General features: G+C 51.1%; 6 protein-coding genes across 6 annotated transcripts; 3 read left to right on the top strand and 3 right to left on the bottom strand.

The window, feature by feature from the left end:
• Positions 1-574: 574 nt before the first annotated feature.
• QC762_0042890 (uncharacterized protein) lies at positions 575-3592 on the bottom strand (the record flags this gene model as incomplete). The annotated part of the gene is given in 5 exon segments (XM_062883389.1): positions 575-958; positions 1046-1165; positions 1997-2071; positions 2177-3225; positions 3231-3592. Coding segments are annotated over 4 exon segments (588 nt in total). The 5' UTR covers positions 2186-3225; positions 3231-3592.
• Positions 2925-7418, top strand: QC762_210370 (uncharacterized protein; the record flags this gene model as incomplete). The annotated part of the gene is made up of 3 exons (XM_062887937.1): positions 2925-3611; positions 3676-5540; positions 5602-7418. The coding sequence occupies exons 2-3, from the start codon at positions 5285-5287 to the stop codon at positions 7416-7418; spliced, it is 2073 nt and encodes a 690-aa protein (XP_062746119.1). The 5' UTR covers positions 2925-3611; positions 3676-5284.
• A 3276-nt stretch (positions 7419-10694) lies between these two features.
• QC762_210350 (uncharacterized protein) lies at positions 10695-11517 on the top strand (the record flags this gene model as incomplete). The annotated part of the gene is made up of 2 exons (XM_062887936.1): positions 10695-10847; positions 10933-11517. 2 exons carry the CDS (start codon positions 10695-10697, stop codon positions 11515-11517), a joined length of 738 nt encoding a protein of 245 aa, XP_062746118.1.
• Positions 11518-12431: 914 nt separating this feature from the next.
• On the bottom strand, positions 12432-16011 carry QC762_0042860 (uncharacterized protein; the record flags this gene model as incomplete). The annotated part of the gene is made up of 6 exons (XM_062883388.1): positions 15684-16011; positions 15559-15620; positions 15218-15512; positions 14816-15172; positions 14595-14769; positions 12432-14533 (listed from the first exon to the last, which is right to left on the bottom strand). The coding sequence occupies exons 1-6, from the start codon at positions 15684-15686 to the stop codon at positions 12432-12434; spliced, it is 2994 nt and encodes a 997-aa protein (XP_062746117.1). The 5' UTR covers positions 15687-16011.
• Positions 16012-16449: 438 nt separating this feature from the next.
• Positions 16450-17606, bottom strand: QC762_0042850 (uncharacterized protein). The gene is made up of 2 exons (XM_062883387.1): positions 17521-17606; positions 16450-17456 (listed from the first exon to the last, which is right to left on the bottom strand). Exons 1-2 carry the CDS (start codon positions 17521-17523, stop codon positions 16458-16460), a joined length of 1002 nt encoding a protein of 333 aa, XP_062746116.1. The 5' UTR covers positions 17524-17606; the 3' UTR covers positions 16450-16457.
• Positions 17607-21263: 3657 nt separating this feature from the next.
• On the top strand, positions 21264-21500 carry QC762_0042840 (uncharacterized protein; the record flags this gene model as incomplete). Its single annotated transcript, XM_062883386.1, has 1 exon — positions 21264-21500. The coding sequence occupies one exon, from the start codon at positions 21264-21266 to the stop codon at positions 21498-21500; it is 237 nt and encodes a 78-aa protein (XP_062746115.1).
• Positions 21501-22187: the final 687 nt, after the last annotated feature.

Genomic DNA, 22187 nt, shown 5'->3' with positions numbered 1-22187 from the left:
CTGTCAAAAATGGTGATGCTCGAATGTGATGCCGCGATACAACGATACCAATGCCCAACCATCGCATGCCTTGGTGATCACAGGATATATCGTGCCCTTGTGTGTGACTCGCGTTAGAATGGACCAGGCCCCTCATGTGGTCTCGATTGCATGGGAGGTGCGCTATAATGCTGCTTGTTATTAATAGCAGTTTCTTTTTTCTTTTCTTTGTAACAGTAATCGGAAATCTGTGATCTCAAAATGAGGGGGGAAAAAACTAAAGGTCCACTGTCACTGCAACAAGCTTCGTCAAAATCGTACGATTGGAAACAGGGGTAACGAAAAGCCCACGGAGTTTGGGCAGAAAAGGGAGATAACGCCTGCCCTACAACATGATCAAGCAGATACACATTGTGGGAAAGTGATGGGCGTCACAATGCTACCGAGACATCCTCCTCACTTTGCTCCCTCACCCTGATATTGTGCGCTGCTTTGTGAAGTCGACGAGTGCGCACGGCCTTGCGATCTCTATAGCCATGGACGGCAGAGAAATTGCGGACTTTGAGTGCTTGCATCGCTTGACCTGTGCGTTGCTTCAAAGATTGCACCTCTTGCTCTTTTCCCAGCCCGAAGACCGACTGAAGAGGGCATCCATTTCCCGCAAAGTGCTCCCTTCCCGTCCTTGATTGAGACGAAGGCTCGGACTAGACCAAGGGAATGATATCAAACCGCGTTGATCCCGTGCAAAGCTACCTGGGTTTTGCTTTGCCTCGTCAATGGCGCCGTTCAAGCCTATGAGGCTATTCATGAATAGGATATCAGGACGAGAGAAGGTGGGTGGTGGTAGTTGAGCTACTCTGGCCACTTGACCAATGACAGCCCCAGTCTCTAGCACATCCTGGATGAAACAGTGTTTCTCAACCTCGTTGCCCCGCATCCGAAAAGCTTGGGTACTTGTTTCGTTTCTGCCGAGTCTGACCTGCATGCTTTGTTTCTGATATTTTTTCGGGGCAATCGTCTTGGAGTTGTTATACGATAGCTCAAGCTTCTGAATGTGTTTACTTACTGTTGGTCTGGGGTGCGCTTCATCGCGCGTAGACTCGGTGGCTTGCTTTGGAGCAACAGCATCCAGCCCCGCGAGCATCGGAGCACCATTCTGTGGATTGTCGAGACCGAGCTCGGCCCCCTGTCCTTAAGTATGTGACATAAGAACATGATCCCTGAGGATCTCGGAGAGATCGCGGCTTCAGAAGATCCACAGCCAAAATCTTTTCAGGGGTCGAGTAACCCCCCGAGTTAGGCAAGACTTTGCCGCGGTCGGTTAGCCCAGCTGTCCCGATGAGGAAAGGATTTGCTGACCGTTAGATGTACTCACTTGTGTAGGTAGGTATCAATGTACGAAAACACTACAGCAAAATAATGCCCTGTCGATAGCTCTCATGTTATTCCACAATTGTCTGTAGAAAAGGTCTAAGGTGTGGCCGGTGAGTAAGGTAAGTGTAGCATGCTAATACAAAGGATTGGACAGCACCTTGCCAGTTCAAATATTAGATGCTGATGGGTTCCAGTGCGCCATGGGCCATACTTGAACGCTCCACTTATACCCTTTGCCCTTGCCAGTAGGTACTGGTGGAAACTGAATGATGTTGATTTGTTTGATTCCGAGTACCGTCCGTTTGTCAACGCTACATGGCTCATATAAGCTGTATAAAGTCGTGAATATGGCAAGAAACAGCGCTTCTGCAAGCTCTTGGTGCTCTCTCGTGGCTCTGCAACCCGCAGGGTAATTTGAGTGATTGTGACTTCAAATGCTCACCGCCAGAACGGTCAGGGTTGTCGCTGTAGTAAAGAGAGCTCGAAAGCAACATTTAATGCAGGGTGGTGGTGGTGAATGCAACATAAGCATGCAAGAAAAACGACTTGAGACCCAAAAAAGTGATAGCAGAAACCGGGTGACCAACGTCGATCAACCTGCAGCATTGCAGCATCCAAATGAAATGACTGGGGGAACGCTCACTTTCTTCATCTGCCTCTCACTAACAGTGCCGCCCCCCACGCTGCGATGCCCAGCAAAGTTGGAAATACCATCACTCTGCAGAACCACTACCAAGAGATCCAGCTTCATCAAAAATCTGGTAGATGTATCCATTAGCGCTGTGATCGTCTTGCGTGATGCGAGAAACCAGTCTGTACAGACATCTTGCATTGCAGTCGGAGTATTGCGACTCTAAAGATCAGACGAACCGCCAAGCCCAGCTACATGCTGCGTGATGTCGAGGCTGAGAGGAGGAATTGATCATTAAGCTAGAGAAAGTGTCGAGAGAATATATCCTACTGAAGGTGTTGTGTGGACAGCTCGCTTGTATGTCGAAGATGAGTACTCGTGATGTCTACGCGTTGCCAACGAGGGAAGAGATGGGTTGTTGACGTGTATGTAGATAGGTATTTGCATGCAACGCACATGTGTCAGTCCCCTTTGTCAATATGGTCAAGAATGTGTGGTCCACAAGGTTTAGCTGTGTCTGTCTTGAGGCACGTGGTCTTCCAGGGTCTGTTCTCGACCATCCTGAATATGGCTGGAGTCATGAAGCGCATTGACAAGTTAGCGGCTTGTCCTGCTGTTGCAAAGGCGGCGTTTCTGGGCCGGGCGGATTCGAAGATGAGGTTCTCTGCTTCTCTGACGGCCGTTGAAAGCCAAGCAGGAAGAAGGCCTGGATCATGACTAGAACATGCCGCAAACGAAGATCGAACCCGCCACGTGGAAATAACGAGCAAGAGAACTGATTTCTCATGATTAGCGGCGGCGGCCAGAGCTCAAGAAGTAGGTTATTTTGCTGGTGGTGGTGTTGAGTTGAGTTCCTTTTACAAACGCCGCTAGTAACGTCCCGCAATTCACCTTACCCCTCACTTCCATGCTGCCTGCCATGGAGTGTCATTCAACTTCAAGAACTTCCATTTTTGGACGCATGACAGTGGCCAATTTTTGCCAGGTTCGAGCAGAAACAAGTTCCATGATACACTACAGTGATTCATTCAGTGACGTCTTCGATCTTGCCACCGGCTTCATGCCCTCCCGCCCAACGTGAAGCAACTATCGGACCGCATAGTGGGGCAGTTGTTTGTCCTTGAGTTCGAACAGGACCCCACTGCCAACGTCCATCCTCGACTCCGTCACACCAAGAGAATGCCTGAGCTCACGCGGATGGCTCCGTCCCCATATCGCCGGCGCCGTCAACTACCGTTGCCCTGCCCTGCCGGGAAGGTGCCAGTTCAGATGACACTGGTGAGCTGGACGTCGATCTGAGGCGCAACAACCGTTAACGTGGGGTTGCCGCGAAGCGATTGCGAATCTCGCGCTTGTTCCTCTTCTTACGCAACCGATCACAGGATACAGCCGCTCTCAGACGCCTCAAGCAGGCTTCTTCATTCGCCTTTCCAGTCCCTACGACTCCTTTCATGCACCAGCCCACCAATCAGCTGTTTAGTTACAGCATCGCAAAGTCGAGAGGTCCGTGCGAGCCATCAAGCATCGGCCTAGCCCATCACCCTGACCGGCGCGATGTTACAATCTTCACAATCTCACCGTGTATGCCCACTCATAGAGAGGCCCTGAAGAATCGTGTCGAGCAGAAGTAGGAGCGGTATCGGGATATCGTCCTGAGCACCACTGACCCGGGGTCATTGCAAGGACCTCAGAACCGACATATCCACGGGCTGGATGTCATGTTGCCTCCCGCTCTCAAGCTGGGCCAACTACTGGGTAGGCACTGGGTTATGAAGAGGGGTTCTATCGCGTTCCCGTCCCCGATGAGCTCCCAAGCCTCTGATTGCGGGGTCGTTGAGGAGAAGGGACGACACCAGGTTCTGCATCCATCTTCAACAAGACTGCCGATTCAACCTCTTCGGTATCGATCCGCAACAGCCGGACACTGAAGACGGGAGCTCCTCTTCTAAAACCAGCAGGTAATCGGCATGAACGTCAACTGCAAAGCTCAGATATCCATGAAACTTTCAGGACATTTTCCGACCACTGCTTTCTTCTGGCTCTGCCCTCTCTTTCTTTATTTTATTCCGTCTCTTCAGAGCACGGAAGGTTTGCGTCGACACTGATGCCGTGCTGGCTATCCCGCACATGCTGCACTCTCAGATGCTGCACCCCAGCTCTACCAACGTCCCTTCATTTAGCCATGGGTCACCCATTGGTCTGCTGGAAGATATCTGTGGAGGAGTAGTTCATAGCGGCGGCCAGATATGGACAGGCACGTCCAGTCTTGGGTTGCGGCGAGATGCGTGGGTGGTGGGGCTGCGGTGGAAGCCCCCTGTCTTCCTAGCAGGGATGCTCGGTCGGCCCTGAACTGGTCTAAGCGGTTTCATCACTCTGTGCCTCTCGCAGCAGCTTTTTCTCTTCTTCTGGGCATGTCTCATCATGTATCTCGACGGCGGCTTTTCCGCTTTGAGCTGTCAAGCCAGGGTCCTGGGTACCCGACTGCTCGCCTCGGACGCCGTTGTGCGTTGTGTACCCCCCAATTCTCAACAGCTCGGATTGCTACCGGGGCGCGACAACAACGATGGCTTGTCTCAGGCCCCTTTCCCCCGGTGCCTCTCTTGTGTCCAAGCCGCAGAAGTACCTCTGGGAGAAATCACCAAAGATGTCGAGGCAAGGGGTCCTCAATGGCAGGTCTTGTCCTGGCAGCTTTCTGTACTGTGCACCCCCACCGCAAAGATATGGGGTTGCCATGTGCCAACCCTCATCTCCGTGCACTGCGCTCTGCCTGTCTTTCCCTGTCACACACGATTCAACTCTTTGCCCCTGGTGAGCAGGGCCTGGGGTTTATTATCCACTTTGGGGGGCCTGTCCGGTCTCGAATTTCTATCAGACTCTTAAGAACTCGTGGGCGTCCTGGTTGGAGAAAACAAGTGCATACATACCGTCAACTCCTCCAGCCTATCAACCAGTCGACAGACACGGGAAGCATAGAACATTTCCTGGCCCTTAACTGCACCACATCCTCCGGGCCAGTGCGACTATATACCTCTTACACAGATTCGGCTTTGCGTTCACACCACACCAATGGCTCACATTGCCAACTGCTTGGGCGGTTCTGGTTCCGACTCGGACGACCTTCCACTTAGCCTCAACACTATATCAAAAGCAGTCACCCCCCAAGCTTCCAATGATTCGGTATGCAGCCACTTTAACCCCCAAACATAATTCCCTCCCTTGTCGTGGCATTGGCTGTGAGCTTACACGTCGAGACAGCTAAACACTACCTCATCTGGTGAGATCAAACCATTTGCGTGGAGAATGCAGCAGACGACAGAGAGGAAATACCAGCTCTTCCCTAAAGAGAGGCAAGTAGCTACTTGCCCTGGGAAGGCTCTGGACCCCGAGCAAGCGTTTGCGTTGGCCATGTTACAAAACGGGGAGAAGGGCGAAAAAACTCCTGCCGCGGCAGGGCTCAGGATACGGATCAAGGAACACAACCTCATCCGCAGACGAAAGGTTAGCGTCCCGGATTTGGGACCTATGACAACCGTACAAGAAGTGGCCATGGATTCCCGTATGTTACCATTCCCAACCAACACGAGCGCTTTCATGTGCTTGGACTAACCCCACCATAGCCACGATTCCAGGCCGACCACCTTTCCATGAGCGCTCGATTAGCGCACCGGGAGCATCGTGGAAGCAGAACCAGATGGTCGACTTCCTGTCACCAACGTTGGAGCAATCTCCGGAACAAAAACACGAACTTCGAGGTGGATTTAGGAGCCACGGAGAACTCCGGCAACCATTATCGCCAAAAAGTCTTACGCCTCTGGTTATTCCAGCTTCAACATCAGCAGTTCCTCGTTTAACACAACAGGCCTCACTCAATCGGCTTCGATCGGGCAGCACACCTGTGGACATGCCACTACGGTCGGCGAGGACGGATGATTCCCCAAGAATCAAGACTCCCTTCACCCCCTGTTCAGCTGCCTTGACACCTGCATCGGCCGCCACTACCGCCATGACCAACTCGACGCTCCCCACACCTGTATCCGCTCCCATGTCCGCTCCCATCGAGCATCGATCATCACCCAGACCATGGGAACGTGTTACGAACTATGCGCTTGTCGGGACCCCCAAAGAAGGCTCACCGGATCCCTCGGCCACGCCAAAGGCCGAACCCAATGACGAAACACCACAAGTTTTCCAAGGCCACACCAGAAATGTGTCGGATACAGGAAGTATCATGGAGAGAGGTCGGCCGCGGAAGCGGTCGGATCTCACTCTTCGCGCTATGTCGCGGCGAGGAGAATCCAAGAGAAGCTCCAGTGCGGAGCGACGAGCATTTGAGCAACTGCCCAAAGGGTGGAAGGCAAGTGATGCGGTCAATATGCTTAGCCCTGTTGAGGCAGCTGCTTTACACAAGCAAGCTCTTCAGCAGGCGGCTAGGTTTGAGGTACTAAGAAAAGATGACGTCGACAATCTCTCTAGAGAACTTCGTCAGCTTGATGAGCGCACTGAATACCTTCGCCGTACCTACACCTCGCTTCGTGCTGGACGACGCAACCTACACACTCGGATCTGCCAATATCTGCGATCACCCCGGACGGCCAAGTTCAGTCACGACTCGATGCTGAAGCAAGAGGAAGCCCTTGCTGAGCTTGACGCTTCGATTGATGACTGGGTTACCAAACTCGAACACGCTGAGAACCGGCGCATGCGGGTCCGCCAGAAGCTTCTGGAGCACGTCGCCGCCGCAGCCACCCTGGCCGTCCCACCCACGGGCGTTGCTAGTGTGAGCGAGTCTCTGCAGCTCGCTATGGGAGTTCGCCCCCTGAACTGCCCGACCAGCATGTCAACTCCTCCGAGAAGCCCCACGAAGACTGCCTTCACACAAACCTCGCCTTCCTCTTCGCCTTCCTCCTCTCCTCAGCGAGTGGTAGCTCAAGTTCCCTCAACCATCATGGAGGATCCCTTGACCGAGGAGACTGCGGCGGCCAAAGAGAAGACTGGGGAGTCTGTCACGACCCTGAAAAGGGCGGAGACGATTCGCATCTACGCTGACAATGACGTGTATGCTCTCCTTGCCGACGTTGAGCAAACGATTAGCAACATGGGTGGGACAGAGGCCGTGGCGAAGGAGGAGCCAGTGGTGTCCGTGGTAAAGGAGGAGCCTGCAATGTCCGTGGCGAAGGAGGACCCAGTCTCTGATGTCGAGAGAAAAAAGTGGAATCGCACTCGGGGCAGCCAGATGTTCCTGAAGAGCAGTTCTCCTGCCAGGATGGCTATCCCTTTCTCCAAACTTGAGGCCAAGACCTCCTCGTCCTCTCTTTCTTCCTCTTCAACCCCTCCCACCACGACTACTTGCTCAACTGCGTCGACATCACCCATCGTGACGCCAACACCCGCCAGCGAAGAATTCTTTCTGACCAACGCGGTGTTCAAGCCCTAATTTCTGCTTTATTTTCTTATTTTTTGGCATTACACGATCTCATGCTCATTTGAGTAACGATGCTACGACCGACCCGCATACAATCTTTTACCCTACACATACTCATCTTCTTTGATACCCCCTTTTAACATTCCTTTTGACCCTTTTCACTTCAATGCACATTGTTTTACCCTATCACATTTTTTTACCAGACCTATTTCATTCTTGTATTCCTGTAATTTAACATCACCATCAACATCACACTCACGCCAGGCGTTGAGGACTACTATATTTTCAGGGGAAAAGCTATAATGTCGTCACGGCCGTTCTACTTATATACCCATAAAACATGGAGAGGAAGGCTATCACCAACAGTGCGCTATCAAAGATACCAGATATTTTCTCCCTTCATGGTTTACTTTGTAGCTAGGGCAATTGTACATTTTCTTTTTCTTTTTGGGGTTTCAGGTTTTGGCTATCAATTGCTTTGTTGCATTTGGAATTGAATCATCAAAAGCATCTATGGGGCAGGGAAAGCAAGGGACTCTGGCAGGGAGGCTGCTTACATCATGGTGGGCTGCGAAAGGGTCGGATGGGTAAGAGTGAGACATGAGCTCACTCGGCAAGGGATGGGAATAGGGGGTGGGGTTAGGCCTGCCATAGTCAGAGGGGGAACTTCGACGAAAGAATTGACAAAATTTACATTGACTTACTACTTGTCCTTTACCTTGCTCCTGCTTTTGCTTTGAAGTGATTGGAGAAAAATGTCGGCGAATTAGCTGTGGACTTGGGGATGTGTACGACCTGACCCGGCTCGTTGGTTCAAAATTTGTGGCACCGAAATTCTGTCAGATATCAATCAGTCAGATGGACGACGAGGGAGAGGGATCGGGTCCGCATATGTTGTGGGACGTTTATTGCGCCGTTGACGGTAGTTTAGCGGCAACATCCACACGGAAAAGGCCGAGTGGTGACCTCGCACTTAGCTGCTTGTGGTTTTGGAAGGATAATAGCTGGGAGAAAAGGGGCGTCTTGATGTATGGTACTTACTGTTGCACACGTCAGATAGGTAGGGCTGAGGCGTTTAGTGTGCAAAACCCACCCGCTAACGGAGGTTGCACAACTGAAGGAGTGGCCTACGTTCGATGTGGGTAAGTAAGGAGGTTTGGTCCGGAGTTGTTCGTAGGGGGAGGTACGCATGCGGGAGGATAACTCCAGGGTTGGTCATGATCTCGATAACGGTAGCATGCTCGAAGGGTGAACAGCTTCGGCAGGTCATCAGACTAACATCGCCACGGGCGTGCATTGCAATCTGTCACAGATGGACCAGCAAACTGTTCCCGAAGAAAGATTGCAGAGATGCTGGTAGGTTGAAGCATCGAGCCAAACACCTGCACCCGAGCTTGGGAAGGACCCAAAGATGCTCCTATAGTCTGTTCCAACTGGATACAACCTGAACACTGAACTTCTATCCACGAAAGCTGCTAATCATTTCCCAATTCCAAGAAATCCCCTTTCTCAGCTGAACCTTCACCAGATTCTGGCGGAAGGTATAACTGAAGCCCAGACCGTCACATACGACCATAGACAACTGAAAATACGGGATCCCGTCCGCTCTCCCCTAGTTAAATAGTTGATTGCAATGTTATCTTCCGGGATGACTTTTTGCCCTACTTTTCCGCTGAGTTAGTACCTAAAGGTTTTTAGTTTCCGCAAAAGGCTTAACACCACTATTTTCTGTAATTGTAACTGACCGCACTGTCTTGTTAGCTTTACCCCTTTTGATCTCACGCCGCAGTCTCCCATTATAACCGGCATATTTCTGGCCCGATAGAGGGCAGTGCGGTATTTTTGACTCTTGCTTGCCTGGTAATACTTATCTTCCCCGCTTCTACCTGTCGCTGTCCTTGCGCGCTTTGATTAATACTTTACTTTCTCGCTCACACCTGCTCGTCGTCCCTGTGCCCCTTCCTACAACTTACGCTATTCCCACGACCTGCGCTGCTCCTACGATAGTTGATCTGGACGCTAAACGTCGTCACGCTTAGTAGGGCCTCCAAGCTACCGGCATAGTTTCTTCCTACCCGCGAAAGCTCAGCCTTAGGGTCGAAGATAATTATGTCCAATTCTAGTAGCGATAGAACTTATAAGTCAAATAGTATACTTTGCGGTTTATATTTAATGAAGCATTAAATATTATCGTAACGTTATAAACTACCTTAATTCCGTAGGTTAATCTTTACCGTGATTACCTAAACGCTATCGCTGAATATTAATATCTTTTTAACGATTATATTGTCACCTGCGTCGTTATTTGTTCGCCCTTTACTTTAATAATTATAGAAGAGGTTTAAAGCATTATTATAATATTTATTGTCACAGCACTGGCCTGACACTGACGGACCATTTGTGCATCTAACCATCCACACCGTGTGCTCTCACACGCACTTGTGTACCCGGCAGGATATATACGGTATTACATCAACGGAGATTACAATGACCGTCAGCCAAAAGTGGCTGTGGCAAGAAAATATGCATTTGATGAGGCTTCTGAGGTGGCAAGTCTTCAACTTGTAGCGCCTGTTTCCAATAGTCACGCCAGCAGTATGGTCCTAGGTGGCAGGACGGCCCTGGGCATCACATCAGATTATACACTTCATGCCAAAGGGATGGCTGGCTGGAGGCTTCTTCGGAATCAAGCTGTATAGCTCGCTCGGAGAGCATCTGTTCAGAGATGGACGAAAACACTCGCTTGGGACCCCGCCACATTGTCGTATTCCGCGACCGACTGGCATCGACGTATTCAAACGATATCTGGATTCCTAGCCTCTTCCTAGTACGACACAATCTACATCATGTCTGGAGCTGCCTCTCCAGGGTATCCTACCGGATGTCCAGTTCATCAAACCGCTTAATAAGAGCCCGCCCTGAACGATCCGTAGCGGATACCACAACATTGGTTTCTTTGGCCTTAAAGGTAGGTAGGTGTTCGTCGTATGGCGAAATCGCGCAGAATGCCACTGTTAAATCTCGTCGTCGTTGCTGTTGCCATAGCATCCCTCTTCCCGGCAAGTATCGTTATTCAAGTAATCTCTACCGAGAACATGTCGAACTGGTGCAGCGGGTGGTTTAAAAAGCCCATCTTCCCGGCGAGCCCCGATACAAGTCAACAGCAACCGAGTTTACAGAGCAACTGTCACGGTAGGCAGAACCACTGGCACCAAACCAACTATGATTGCTATCAAAAGCTACAGGTGAGTTAAGCTTGCCGGCTTGACTCAGATCAGTGGTGTACATATGGTGATAGTACTGGGGCGCTGCGCGCAAGTGCCATTACAGCAACTAACCCCTGCCATTTCCACATCCGAGAGGCAATGGAACGCCGCGTACGACAGCCTTGAGTTGGAGGATGTAGATCTTGTTGGGTCCTACAGGAAAATTCTGGAAAAAGTTCTCGGCGGCCAGACTGATGAGCCCTCCACAGCCGACCCCCGAGCCAAACTGAAGGATCTAATCGCGCGACAAAAGCACATAGAGGGGGTTGGTTGAAAACGGTCAACAGAAAATATCCAAGGCTTCCAGGATAAGTATCGGGGTTGGCGACCTCGCTGATTTCGTCCTATCCGCTAAAGCAATGGTTGACTTAGTACTCCAAAGCGTGCCACAAGCTGCATCGGCTGCGCTTCCAGGAACCGGTGATTGCCTTGGGCTACAGCTAAGAGGAACAAGAACCAACCTTGCCGGTACCGCCCACATTATCTCCAGAATGGATTGGTATTACGCCCCGTCCGAATATCTCCTGGAGAAGGATCACATCGACGAGTCTTTAGAATCGATCCTGCCCCAGCTAAAGGCGAGGATCGTCGCGCTTTACAAGGCCCTCCTCCCATACCAGATAAAAAGCATCTGCTCCTCCTACCGCCATCAGGGTCTCGTTTTTCTCTGTGGCCTTGCCAACTGGGACGACTGGGACGCCGCCCTGAAGGCTGTCACGGACGCGGAAGATTCGGAAAAACAAGAACGTGCTGCTCGACGAGGCATACAACTGTGTCCTCGACACGGAGGAATATCAGCATTCACGAATTGGAGCTATGATGGGGCTGGCCTTGGAGCTGTATAAACTCGGAGCACTTGTAGGGACAACTCAACTGTTATCTATTAACAAGTACCGCCCGATGTTACGAGGCACGGGAGTGGATGGTTCCCCACCTCTCAGTCCGCTAAGTCCTCAAGGTTGCTCAACAAGGAGCATTCGGGTAGAGCCGGGCCACCTCCAGACGCTAAAATAAATGTTATGAATTATAACTCTGGCAGGCCAGTTGAATAGGTCCTGCCGAGTAAGTGGAAGCAACAACCTGAGAACTCTAGGGTTCCTTGGACTGCGCTGTACGACGGTGTGCAATGCTACTGAAGGAAGACAAGTATAGGGAACTGTGCCCTGTAAGGAGGAAGGTATAGGGAAGTGTGAATAAGATAGTAGGCACTTAATGACAGAGGACTATGCTCTGAAAGAGAGTGTAGAAAACCAGTATATTAACCTTGACTTGATAGCTTGACTTAACAAGAGAGAAAACAGAACACTTCGAATGTGCTGCAAGAGGAGCCTGTTATAAGCATCCAGTCCTCGTGTTTACTTCCTCCAGTTCCTTCACTGCCGCAGTTTCCGTGGTTCCGGGCTATCGATGATGTCCGTGGTTTCCAAAATCCCAGGCCACCGATGATGCCCGTGTTCTCCGAAGTTCCGGGTTCTTCATAATACCCGTAGTTTCCGGGACTCCGGGCCATTGACAGTGCCCGCTGTGTGGATTCGGAGACACAAACAAACACATACTGCAAAATCCACAAATAAGTGCTGTATTTCAACGATAAACGACAACTAATAGTAACTCGTCCTCCCAAACCTTTCCTGTGGCAAGACATGAAAAGGAAACATAAAAGAACATGAAAGAGCGAGTAAAGCAACAAACGAATGTGCTTTAGACTTGGAATAGAAAACTTGGTACTCTACACTCTCAAACATACCGCACGACTTTCTTACTCAAGTGTGCCAGGATGCTCCTTACCCAACACCTTCTCACGTAGCTGTAGAGTCTGCCGATACATCTGCTCGGCCTCCTCGTACTTCCCCTGGCTATCGAGCACACTCGCAAGGTTGTTCATACTGGTAAGTGTGCCAGGATGCTCCTTACCCAACACCTTCTCACGTAGCTGTAGCGTCTGCCGATACATCTGCTCGGCCTCCTCGTACTTCCCCTGGCTATCGAGCACAAGCGCAAGGTTGTTCATGCTGGTAAGTGTGCCAGGATGCTCCTTACCCAACACCTTCTCACGTAGCTGTAGCGTCTGCCGATACATCTGCTCGGCCTCCTCGTACTTCCCTGGCTTTTTGAGCACAAGCGCAAGGTTGTTCATGCTGGTAAGTGTGCCAGGATGCTCCTTACCCAACACCTTCTCACGTAGCTGTTGCGTCTGCCGATACATCTGCTCGGCCTCCTCGTACTTCCCCTGGCTATCGAGCACACTCGCAAGGTTGTTTATACTGGTAAGTGTGCCAGGATGCTCCTTACCCAACACCTTCTCACGTAGCTGTAGCGTCTGCCGATACATCTGCTCGGCCTCCTCGTACTTCCCCTGGCTATCGAGCACACTCGCAAGGTTGTTCATACTGGTAAGTGTGTCGGGATGTTCCTTACCCAACACCTTCTCACATAGCTGTAGCTCCTCCCGATGCATCTGCTCGGCCTCCTCGTACTTCCCCTGACTATCGAGCACACTCGCAAGGTTGTTCATGCTGGTAAGTGTGCCAGGATGCTCCTTACCCAACACCTTCTCACATAGCTGTAGCGTCTGCCGATACATCTGCTCGGCCTCCTTATATTTTCCTAAATTGTGAAAGCTCTGGCCCACTTTGGACAGAAGACCTGTTGGCACCTCCTCATCATCCGCCCTCTCCCGCAGTTCAAAAACATGTTGCGTATGCGGAAGATAGCTCATCCACACTTCTCTATTGCCGTGATCTGGAGAGGGAAACATATTATCAAGCCGTTGTAGCACTTTGGCGGTCCATTCCTTTCGCTCTCCCTTTTGAGCTAACCAGCGTAGCATCGATATTTGGACCAGCCGATGGATGTCGTAAGTATCTGGCTCCTTCCGTTGGGAGATAAATGCATACGCCTTCAGAGTCCCAATTGCGTCAACAGTCCTTAGCCTGCCGGCCGGCGGCAGCAGAGATTGCGGAATATCCTTCCCAGCTAGGAAGCACATAAACCTGAGGTAGTCCGCCGCCAGCGGGTCGTGATCTGAGATGTGCCGGAACGAAATCAGCCAAGTTGTGGCGACAGGGTTTTGAATGCCCTGATATCGGTGTCGGTCCTCAAAGTCCCGGCTCAGTAGCTCGATCATATCCTCGTCACTGGACTTGCACAGTCCAAGGTATTGTGTAGTTAAGATCTGCTTCTCGGCCATGTAAGCAGACGCCTGCTGTATCGCCAGAGGGAGATTGGTAAGAAATTCCAGCAGCGCGACAGTGCTTGCCGTATCACGCATCTGATCTCCCTTCAAGCCTTTCTGCAACAGCTTTAAGGCTTCGTCTCTGCTCATTTCTTCAACTGAGATAATGTGACTCTTAGGCCCTACTAGCTTAACCGCGACTTCGTGATTTCGCGTTGTGAATAGAATAGATCCTTTCCGGCTAAATGGAAGATAGTCGGTAAGGGCAGTGTCGCTAAGGAGTAGCTTTCTGTCATCAGCGTTGTCGATGATCAAAAGCCAGCTACCCGTACTTTCACGACTCAAGGCTGTCTTAACAAGTGCTTTGACGTCTGCCTTCACTTCATCGATCCCGGGCACCGCGAGTTGCTGGCCGATAGCACGGTATGCGTTCTCAAAACTGGTGACATCCACAGCGGGAACCCAGAAGACCGAGCAGTTCGGGTGCTCGTTGCTGACGCGAAAAGCAACCTCGAGCGCGACCTGCGTCTTTCCCACCCCTCCCAGGCCTTCGATTGCGGTCCGCTGGCAGTCATCCTTATCTGCACTAGGATGAATCCTCCCGAGAAGGTCCTGGAGAATCTTTTCACGGCCGACGAATTCCTTGTTACGTCCAAACGGGACAATCCAGTGCCGCTTGCCAGGTACTTCATCATGTTAGCAGGATCCTAGCCGTAGTAGCCGCTCAGAGGGGATGGTTTAACTCACAGTTCTCCCGCCGCGTCAAAACGGCAGGTGCATTTTCAGCGAATTGCTTGATCGCATCTTTAACGAGTTTAAAGTTGGGGCATTCTGGACCCTCGAATTTGTTCATGCCCGAATGGGTTGCATCTAGCCCCTGACGATGGAAACCATGGAGGCAAGCCGAGGACTCCGTCACAAGCTATCCTGCGTCAGCTACATTATGAATCGCGATAAAATTAACGTACAATCTTCTTCATCACACGCTCAGTCAGCTTTTTCGCCCAACCTCGTGATAGAATGCGTCTTAACATCTCTGTCTTCTTCATTTCAAAGAAGCAATACAGGGGTAGTCGGACCGCCTCGGCATTCGCGATCTCGGTGAATTTCTGGATACGCTGGCGAACGAAGTCGTGTTTCTGCTCGAGGTCTTGTATGAGCTGGTCGGAGGCTTGCTCTCCCATAATGCCGGCAACCAGCACCTGCCACCGAGCTTGCTGGGCGGCATCGCTGCCCTGGAACGGAGTGGCGAGAAAAACGACCCCGACAGTGGAAAGCAGAATATGTCGGTAGTCGCTGCCTTCCTGGGCTGCTCGATTAACAGCCTAGGGATGTTAACCGCTGTCCGCCGTCAATCCATCGGGACATACCTCAGCCAGGATAAGGCCCCCAAAACAAGAAGCAACGAAGATGATCGGTCGCGTTTGCGAACCGCGGCCTTCGGAAACAAGTTTGAGCAGCGTGTCAGCATGGCTGAGCAGCGTTTGTACGGGTGCATCTTTGAAGTAGTTTGCGTTCCAGTCGTAGGTGAATATGCGGGCCTCAGGTAGAGCTGCCGGCAGCATGTCGCTGTCCGACAGCCAGCTCACCACCCCGCCTCTTCCTTTCTTCTTGAACTCCCATGTCCGCGGCGACTCGGTGCCCAAGCCGTGGATTGCGATGATACTATGCTATTAGACAGGCCTTTAGTCGTTGGGTCGGTGCAACGTACTCGATGGTCGTGTTGTCAGGGACGTCGTGCACTGGGGCGATCCGACGGAGTCCCTTCGGAGCCTAAAGGCGGATTGGCGGCAGTTAGCGTCCGGCCGCGTTTTCCTATGTCGAAAGGGATCCTACCATGGTACTTATCCCAGGAATATTTCGAGAATTGGGGTCTCGCCCTTGAAACAAAATATGTGAGAGGATAAAACGAGATCCCTATAGACACGCTTCGCGCCCTTTGTGCACGATTACGGCAGGAGAAAAATACCGAACATCGCTTGCCCTCATGGACGAGAGCGCCCAATATCTGGCGCAAAACCCAAGTCGTTCGGCGATTCCTACTCGTGCATGCGAACAGCTCAAAGCGCCACAGCCGACCACGTCCAATCATCTTGGCCCACAAGTAGCCAGTAACGTCGGTTGCTGCCAACGGTATCTCGCGGTAGCATGGGCGACGCAACTGGACAGGCGTCTACGGCGCTTATCAACCAATTGCGCTAAATCGCATCCGAGGACCAGTAATTTAGACGCTCCCAATCGTGTCAAGACAAACGGCACAAAAGTTGAAACAGAAGAGGTACGGTCCGCAGTAGAGGTTGAAGCTCCCTGAAGTTATAGCCGCCAGGATAGCTGAACATACGCACAGTAGCCTCGATAGTACGTCCAGAATGTCCGCGCTCGACATCATATACATTCATCTTGGCTGGGTAGATGCGTTTGCTTGTGTATCAGGGCTGAATATAGTGCCCTGCTGCAGACCACATGGACAACAAAGCACTTCGGCTCTGTCTGAGTAATGTATCTCGGGGGCAATGGTTGAATTACGATGGGTCTTATAACAGACCGCTTGTGGATAATGAGGATCAGCTACTTGAATCAAGTCGAAAGTTACATGGTTGGGTTGCAGTATCATGGACTCTCCGAGCTGCTAGCTATGTGCTGCTGTCTTTTCTTTCCATACGCCACCGTTGCCGCCCAGTTGTGGATAAACATGTAACAAAACACCAACACAATAAGCCCCACGGCGGCGATGGGGCCTAGGATGGAAAAGACAGTAAAGCCATAGGATACGGATTGGAAGGCGTCGTTGTCAGCCAGCGTCCTAGTTGCCAGCCCGACCTGCATGGCGGTGAGGGCGATAGTAATGTAGATGGTGGCGGAAGCCAGCCAAGCGAAGTTGTCTTGGAAAAAGGCCCAGTATTGTTGCCAGTGTGACATGTAGCGATGAAGGAGGAACGGGCGCTGCGAGAGGAGATATATCTTGTTCAGACGGGAGAGGCGGAGCTCGCCGTAGTGGAACCGAACATCAACCTTAGAGTAGATGCGCTCAGTGTCCAGCTGTTCGACAAGGTGCCTCCATGCTAGCCATGTCACCTCCGGCGGCAGCAAGTGCTTGTCCTGTGCTATAGAAAAGTCACTTTCATGTGAGATGAGCGCGGCGTACGAGAACAGGAACCCGAGCGCACGCCGCTGCAGGGCCGGCCGATTGCATTCGCTCGCAACGGAACAGCTGCAACCCGACTGGCAACAGAGATACTCCATCCAGAAAGCAGGGTCGAGCAAAAAACGCGGGATTGGTTTGACAAATAGTCGGCCGCTTGTCCAGACCAGGTGCATGTCCATCTGCTCCGTGACGAAGAGCTCCCGGGAGAGGAGGAGCTGGCGGTGCAGCGGACGCGGTGGCATGGGGCGACCGGCAACCCACAGCCAACTGAGGACCCTGTCTAACCTCTTCAAATCGAGTTCTTTCGCGATGCAGGCACATACATCCCGACCTGCGGCAACAATGTCGTCGGTATCGGTGCGGTAGGACGCGGGCAGGAGTGACAAGAGTCGATCTTGGGGCCGCAGCAGGTCACCACCCGGCCCTGGCTGGACTTCAAGGAGAAAGGCGGAGAAAGGTGGAGACTGTCGAAAACAAAACGTCAGCTTTAATGCTTGGTGGACAAGAGGATGTTCTGTTGTGTGAGACCATTGTGCGACGGAATGGAAAGGACCAATGAGTTGCGTCGTTTCGCAGAGATAAAGGACTGCGGACACGATGCTGGGAACAATTGCTTTCGCTGCGGTCTGCTTGAAGGTGCAACAGCCTCACGTGATTGACGCGACGTGTGCAATTCCAGTTGGATTCCGGCTACGAGCGGCCCGCTCCTTGAAGTGACCAGGGCCATGTGTGGCCAGCCTAGATAATGCGGCCAGCCAGGGCCTTCGCGGTGTGGCCAGCCGGGTAACTGAACCATATTCTATTAATCGCACGCTGCTATACTTAGAGAGTGTACAGTTGCTCACATTGAGCGGAAGATATTAAATATCATGGACGACTGACACAAGTCGACTCTACGAAAGGCGAACATCTATCTCGACATGACATCCAAAAGTTCCAAAGGTCCCCAGCCCAGCGTGAGAAAAAAGTTATTTGAGGAACGGAGATCTTCCATCCTGCGTAAGATACGCGATCTAAACCGCCTATCTCAAGACGCGAGGGTTGCCATTATTAGTATCTATAAGGGGAAACCTTCAACTTTGAGCCAAATGATCAGTTTTTCCAGGATTTGGGAATCAATATATAAAGTCAAAACTCGCCTCCAGCCAGGTGAAATTGGCCCGACATCAACTCCACACAGGCTCCGGCACCGTCACGCTTCTATGTCTCCAAAACGCACACCGACGATGCCATATCAAGCTCTGTCTCCCATTAGCTACCTTAGGAAAGAGAGTCTACCTGCCCCTTCAATTGCTGACGAGGCACCTCGGCCGGCTCTCCCTGTGACCTCAGTATCACTAAATCGGTTCAAAGTTTAGGCCCAGAGAAGGGCTCCCTGAGGAAAGAGGTAGAGAGGTTACTAGAGGTAGATTTCTTCTAATCCGAGAAGTTGGTTCGAAATCCGAAAAGGGGGATGAGGTGCCTAGAACAAGTATGATGACGGGATGGAGGCTTCTTCTTTACCCCGGAAATCTAGACAAATACCAAAATGGAAATAATCGGCATTATAAAAGTGCCATCTACGGCGTTGCAGGCAGCTCCAAAGCGTGTCCAGTTACGCCATCGGTTTCCGAGGGCCAAACGGCAACGGCCATGCATACTTGACGCTGTCAGCAAGCCTTGCATTCAGCACATCCTACACTTCCTTAATTACATATCAATTTTGTGAGCTCTCCTCTACCTTGACATTAGATGATCATCCACGAGTTCCTCTTGACCCTAGGACTGTTTGGTCATGAATGCCTTTATTAACCGAAATTCCATCCAACAGTGGCCGCTAGTCAAACTCTGCGTTATGTCTCCAGGTAGGTGCCTAAAGAAGAGCTTAAGACCCGAAGACCCATCTAACACTCACAGATATCAAGGCATTACATCTTGACCTGGTCAACTCTTCAGATGGCGGGATTCTCTGGAACGTCTTGTGGAACTATCACCATAGCCGAGTTGAGGAGGCGAGGATGTGGAGAGGGAAGCTTTCGTTGTGCAAACAAAAGGCGCTAAATCTGCTACTCCAGCCATCACCTGGACGTCTACGATATAGAGGCATTATTGACGGCCTGTATCCTTGCTCCGGCTTCCTGGCATGCGCAATGGCTTGGAACTTGGCAACATCCATAAATATCTAGCACTCCACTGTTCAGAGCCCATTTAACGATATCTTGAACACATTGGTACCATCTGGGGAACGATCCTAGGCAATAGGCCAGAATTATTTCCTTTGGTCGACTATCCGACCGTAGAGCTTCTAACACATCGTATTCCCTCGGATTCACAAGACTCACACCTTATTACCACGATAATGAGCTCACATCAAGTCTTTTTTCATATTCAGGACCCCACCTTATACGATAACATTCTATCCAATATTATGTCGCTCGACGTTATGATCCCAAGCTTAGTAACCTTTCATAACAATATGAGATAGTTCTCCATCGGCGCGCGTGTTTTACAGCACTTCATCGCCGACAATAGCCGATTCGAAACGACGTTTCAGAGTCTATATTGGTAATGGGCGTATGACCCTGTGTTTGAGGTTTCAGAAGGCAACTTTGCCTCGATGGACTTAACAACCGTGGATCTAGCATATATTCAGCTGTTTCTCTTCGTATTGCGGCACTTCCCACTGCTGTCAGAAGATCGGCCCCTACAAGATAAACAAGGCGAATATGCTCGAGCGGGTGTGGATTCCAATTGTGTAGATCAACTATATTACCGCGCTCTGCGCTTAGAGTTTCGGGACTCTTAAGGCACGGAGCCACACATTTCATGATCTCGAGTGTAACGAGTCAAATCACCTGCCGCCTGATCTAGAAGTCAGATGCATCGATATTATTTGGAGCATCACGCTCCAAACGCTGAATATAGACTTCCACGCGCTGCCTTTTCAAGCGTACTTCGTGGTCAATGCCATATGCATGAGCGAGAAAGATATGGAGCCTGTGGCGGCTCCGGTATCTGCCCATGTTTTTGTGGTTGATCTGTAAACTGGTTCGCGGGGCAAGTAGGTATATGAAATACTGTTCTTGATTATAATGCTAATCTCTAGACGAAGAGGACACACAAAAACGCTTTACGAGGATCATCCTGGTTGTTTCCGGTTGGGGTTGCTGTTCTCTTGGTGGCTCGTTGGTAGGCTTCCTGGATTTCCTTGGACAGTTTCTGAGCTTTATCTTTGTTATCTGCCGATACGAGAACGAGGAGGTAGTTGATTAGGTTGTCAAAGGTCTGGTTGGTGGAACGGGTTTCAGGTCTGTTCTGAGCTCTGGTAGTGTTTCTCCAGCTGTGTTTGATGCCTTGGTTTACTCCCTGGAAGCCCCGGGCTAGCAGGGTCGTCGCCCATCTCGATGTCCGGCCCGTCGGTTCCCATTAGAGCGGTCGATCTCAGCCACATCCACGACGCCCAGTGACCAGAAGCAGAGGGAGGAGAAGAGTGCGCCGTATAGTGACGTGCGGTACCCGCTCCTACCCCAGACCAAGGGCTTATATATGGACATTTCTGAGCTTGGTATTACGGATGCGAGTAAGCATCTTGTCAGGACCTCCTCAGTGGTGATTAACCAGTCCCTAAGGAGACGCTTTTTGACGACGATATATTCGTGGATAATTGTCGTAACCTCGAGAATAAGGATGAGGCGAGGATTATTTAAGATATCTTAAGGTTTATCGTTTCTTCGGCGTAATTGCTTACACTCCGGAATAAGAAATATAAACACCTTGTTAAGAGCCTTAACGAAGGGTGGAATAACTCGATTCCTCTTACTAGTACCCGTCCCCAGCCTGATCATTCTATTGGGTTTAGGCGAAATGCGTTTACCGAGGGCCAGCTCGCTAAGTTATCGCCGTTTATTAGCGACTTTATCGCCGGAGATCAGTCTCTCTTTATGGCTACGTACTATATATACTTCCCGTTCCTGACCTGCGAGGTGAAGTGCAGCGCCGCTGCGCTCGATATCGCAGACCTGGCAGAACGTCCACAGCATAACCCTTGCAGTGCGGGCCATCGTCGAGCTCTTTCGTGTTGTGAATCGCGAGGATAAGGTTAACCGCCAGATTCTCGCCTTCTCCATCTCTCACGACTACCGGTAATACGGATCTACGGCCACTACCCGGCAATAGCTAGCAATAATACCAGATATTACCGCCATTCAATCCATACTCACGATTTCACAACACTCTACGGAAGGGACAAATGGACAGCTTATCAATTCACCAAGAACGTCTACGACCTATGGATGCCCAAGCATTTCGAGAATATATGCTCTGCCATTGACCAGCTGCCGTCGGATTTAGATTTTGATGTTCCGCCACTTTCCAAGGCGACTGGGCTTTCCCAGGATTTGGGTTTAATGCGGTCAGATGCCAGCTGCGCTTCTATACCTAACGAGCAGGACAGCCAGTCGAGCAATGCCGAGCAGCAAGCGGTAACTCCAGGTACCTCATTCAGTGAGCCGAAGAGGAGGAAAGGATAAGTCCCGAAAGGGCTGTAAGATATTAGCATACGATTATTTCAAGGCTTCCATCAAAAAATTCACAATATAACATTCTCGTACACCTTTGGTGACACCGTTAAACCGTCTATGCCCCTAGAAACAGCCACATTATACAGAGAATCCCCCCCTGGCAACCCTACCATCTCAGCATCAAGGATCGAAAAGAAGTCGACAAGCTATTCGACGAGCTCCACCGGCAAGGACTCATGTTTACTGTCTCATCAACGTCTTCGGCGCCCCGTCTTCGTGGTATATCGAACGGCGAACTGGTAGACGAAGTCGCGCCCAGTGACTGACTTACGGATGATCAGTCGGGTGGTAGTCCTAGACTCTTACCCGCTTCCCCTCGCCTGTCTCTATCACAGAGAAGCTTCGCAAAAGGACCCGCACTCACCTGCTCGGCTGCCTCCCTCGAAATGGCTAGCCGCACGCCTGCACCATTATGAGCCACCTCCCACTTTTGCTCAAGCTGGCAGGTCTGACGTTCGCTCAGCATTTACCAATCCCGATTACTTCCGACCAAATTCCCCCATTGTCGTCAATGCAAACGCCCTGCCATGAATCCGAAACGAACGTACCAAGATGAAGACCGTCTGCGAGCCTTCCGAGGCCAAGTACTTCCGACACATTTTCCAATGGTAGCATTCACCCAAACCACGATGCGTA

This window comes from Podospora pseudocomata, assembly GCF_035222375.1.
Source record: "Podospora pseudocomata strain CBS 415.72m chromosome 2 map unlocalized CBS415.72m_2.2, whole genome shotgun sequence".
In the NCBI taxonomy this organism is placed as follows: Eukaryota; Fungi; Ascomycota; class Sordariomycetes; order Sordariales; family Podosporaceae; genus Podospora; species Podospora pseudocomata.
This window is presented reverse-complemented; position numbering and strand designations above follow the sequence as displayed.